This window comes from Pyxicephalus adspersus, chromosome 4 (genome assembly GCF_032062135.1).
Source record: "Pyxicephalus adspersus chromosome 4, UCB_Pads_2.0, whole genome shotgun sequence".
NCBI classification, from domain to species: Eukaryota; Metazoa; Chordata; class Amphibia; order Anura; family Pyxicephalidae; genus Pyxicephalus; species Pyxicephalus adspersus.
The window spans coordinates 153,964,921-153,967,542 of NC_092861.1; the positions used below are offsets into that span (position 1 = coordinate 153,964,921).

General features: G+C 44.7%; 1 protein-coding gene across 1 annotated transcript in view; it reads left to right on the forward strand.

Annotated features, from left to right (window-relative positions):
* TMEM63B (transmembrane protein 63B) overlaps positions 1 to 2,622 on the forward strand; it is a gene marked incomplete in the record, with an annotated part of 21,036 nt that overhangs the window by 5,817 nt on the left and 12,597 nt on the right. Inside the window, 1 exon segment of the mRNA XM_072410041.1 lies at positions 594 to 632. Coding sequence (XP_072266142.1) covers positions 594 to 632 — 39 coding nt within the window.

The following is a 2,622-nucleotide window of genomic DNA, read 5'->3' on the forward strand; positions in this document are numbered from 1 at the left end:
CCCCATAGTCATTAATATGGAATTGCCCCTCTTTCCCCATAGTCATTAATATGGAATTGCCCCTCTTCCCCCATAGTCAATAATATGGAATTGCCCCACTCCCCCCATAGTCATTAATATGGAATTGCCCCACTCCCCCCATAGTCAATTAATATGGAATTGCCCCTCTCCCCCCATAGTCTTTATTATGGATTTGCCCCTCTCCCCCTATAGTCAATTAATATGGAATTGCCCCTCTTCCCCCATAGTCATTAATATGGAATTGCCCCTCTTCCCCCAATAGTCATTAATTTGGATTTGCACCCCTCCCTTCCTCATATTATATACAATATTACAATATTTTTGTTTGATGGAGGATTACCGCCCCTCATCGGGGGCACCTGAACCCATCATTGGAGGGGTCTGTGTATTTATAGTAGGTGTAACGGTCAGGTGTCCCCGGTCCTTTTGCCCATGCAGTGTTTGTATTTGCCCTGCGTCTCCCCTGCCATGCTTTGCCCTCCTCTTGCAGTCAGTGTGACCTCCTGTTAGGGGGCGCCATGTTCCCGTGTTGGTCATTGTGCCATGTAACGTGTTTTGTGTTCTGTACCCAGGCAGAGGCAGCGGCTGAGTTCCCGGGTGGAGCGTGAATAGTATGTCCTGTGTGCTGCTTCTCTGACTAATCACCAATGGGATTATTCCTCAGCTGCCACTCTCTAACCCGGGCTCTGGCTGCATGCGGTCTCTGACTGTCCCTCTCCCTGTCTGTCCCTCTCCCTGTCTGTCCCTCTCCCTGTCTGTCCCTCTCCCTGTCTGTCCCTCTCTCCTCTGTCTGTCCCTCTCTCCTCTGTCTGTCCCTCTCTCCTCTGTCTGTCCCTCTCTCCTCTGTCTGTCCCTCTCTCCTTGAGATCGCCGCTGGAGCGCGGGGATAAGGTAAGAGGGACCCTCAAAGGTACCCCGAGTGTGACTCGGGATTACCGCTTTTTGCAAATTTTTCCACCCCGAGTCACACTCGGGAATACCGCTAGGGGGGTTAATGACATATGACTATGGTAGGCACATTAGATTGTGAGCTCCTTTTGAAGGACAGTTAGTTAGTGACATGACTATGGACTTTGTACAGCGCTGCTTAATATGATGGCGCTATATAAATACTGTGTAATAATAATACATTTCTATCCAATATTAAACTATGGGTTCATATATTTCCATAACACAACCTCTTAATTTCTCTCAACGCGTTTCACAGATGTAATTCTACGGGAGATTTTAATTGGTGGAGAGCCAAGTACTGCAATAGTAATCATAATTGTATCAATCAGTTAGATGTTATATAGAAGTATTCTTAGAAGTGCAAATAACATTACACATGGGAAATCACGATAACACAGCCGGAAGCTAAATGCCCCACCAGAGGAAATCCAAGGGTCGGTTATCGGGAATATCGGCTAATATACCGATGAAACGTACATACACGCCATAAAGAATATAATGATGTATAAACTATATCTGTTAGTAAATATATTTGAGTTGACCAAAAAACATGTTCCTAATGCTCTCTTTTATATTCACGATCAATAAGCAATAATATTTATTTGATGATTGGTATAGTAAATGTAGAAACATGCAGTCAGTAGAATGTTGAATGGCACATTGTAATGATTGCTTGGCATACACATAAACCATAATATATAAGATGTTATGACTTCTCTATACAATAACAACAAATGATCTATATAGTTCCAGCCATCTGGCAATTATGTAAAATATGTCTGAAATGATTGCTAGTTTCATATCCTGTGATAATAATCCGCTCACACACTCGGCTGTCCTATTCATGTCCGGTATATATTGCTCTTATGATGATGGCAATGTCTCCGTGTTTCCTTGCAGGGGTTCTGCTCCTGGCTGACCGCGATCTTCCGGATTAAGTGAGTTCTTGGCTTGTGACCTATTGATGTATATGGAGGATGGATTCTAGGGAGCCCTGAGGGTGGGGGACTACCACAATGTATTGGGGAGAGGGTTACCTTACCACAGTATGTCCGTCCCTCATGTACAGTGTGTTGTATGTAGGTTATCATGAAGTGGTTCATTCTGTGAGCCATTCCTTGTCAGGGGTGTTTGGGGTCACAGAAGGCTTTAGTCTGGTGATGTCAGATTAATGAGAAACGCATGAAATGCTCATTAGATGGTAGAGATGGAATGATAGTGCAGCCATAGATCACAGGGTGACATGCATGGGGTGAGTAAACGAGCGGCCGATACTGACAGGTAGTGAGTGCACCCCAATATGGCCTCTGTAATGTCATTACCCATAACATGTAACCCACCATCAGCCTCTTCACCAGACTCCAGAGGTGACACGTGTACTGTGTGTGTATCACTGACTCCATCTTATTCCACAGAAAACAATGCATACAGCTTCGGGAGGACAACCATAGCCAACCTGGACTCCAGGTAAGACTCTCAGGGTGTGTACATTGGTGTGTATGTGTGTGCATGGCAATATTCATCCATGACGGGGTACGATGTCTCTTCCCTGCTGATTGTTGTGTCTCCTTGTTTTCTGGATGTGCCTCTGTATAGCGGTATGACACTCTGTATGGAAGTCTCTGTATAAAGGTGTGTGTTTGTTTTAGT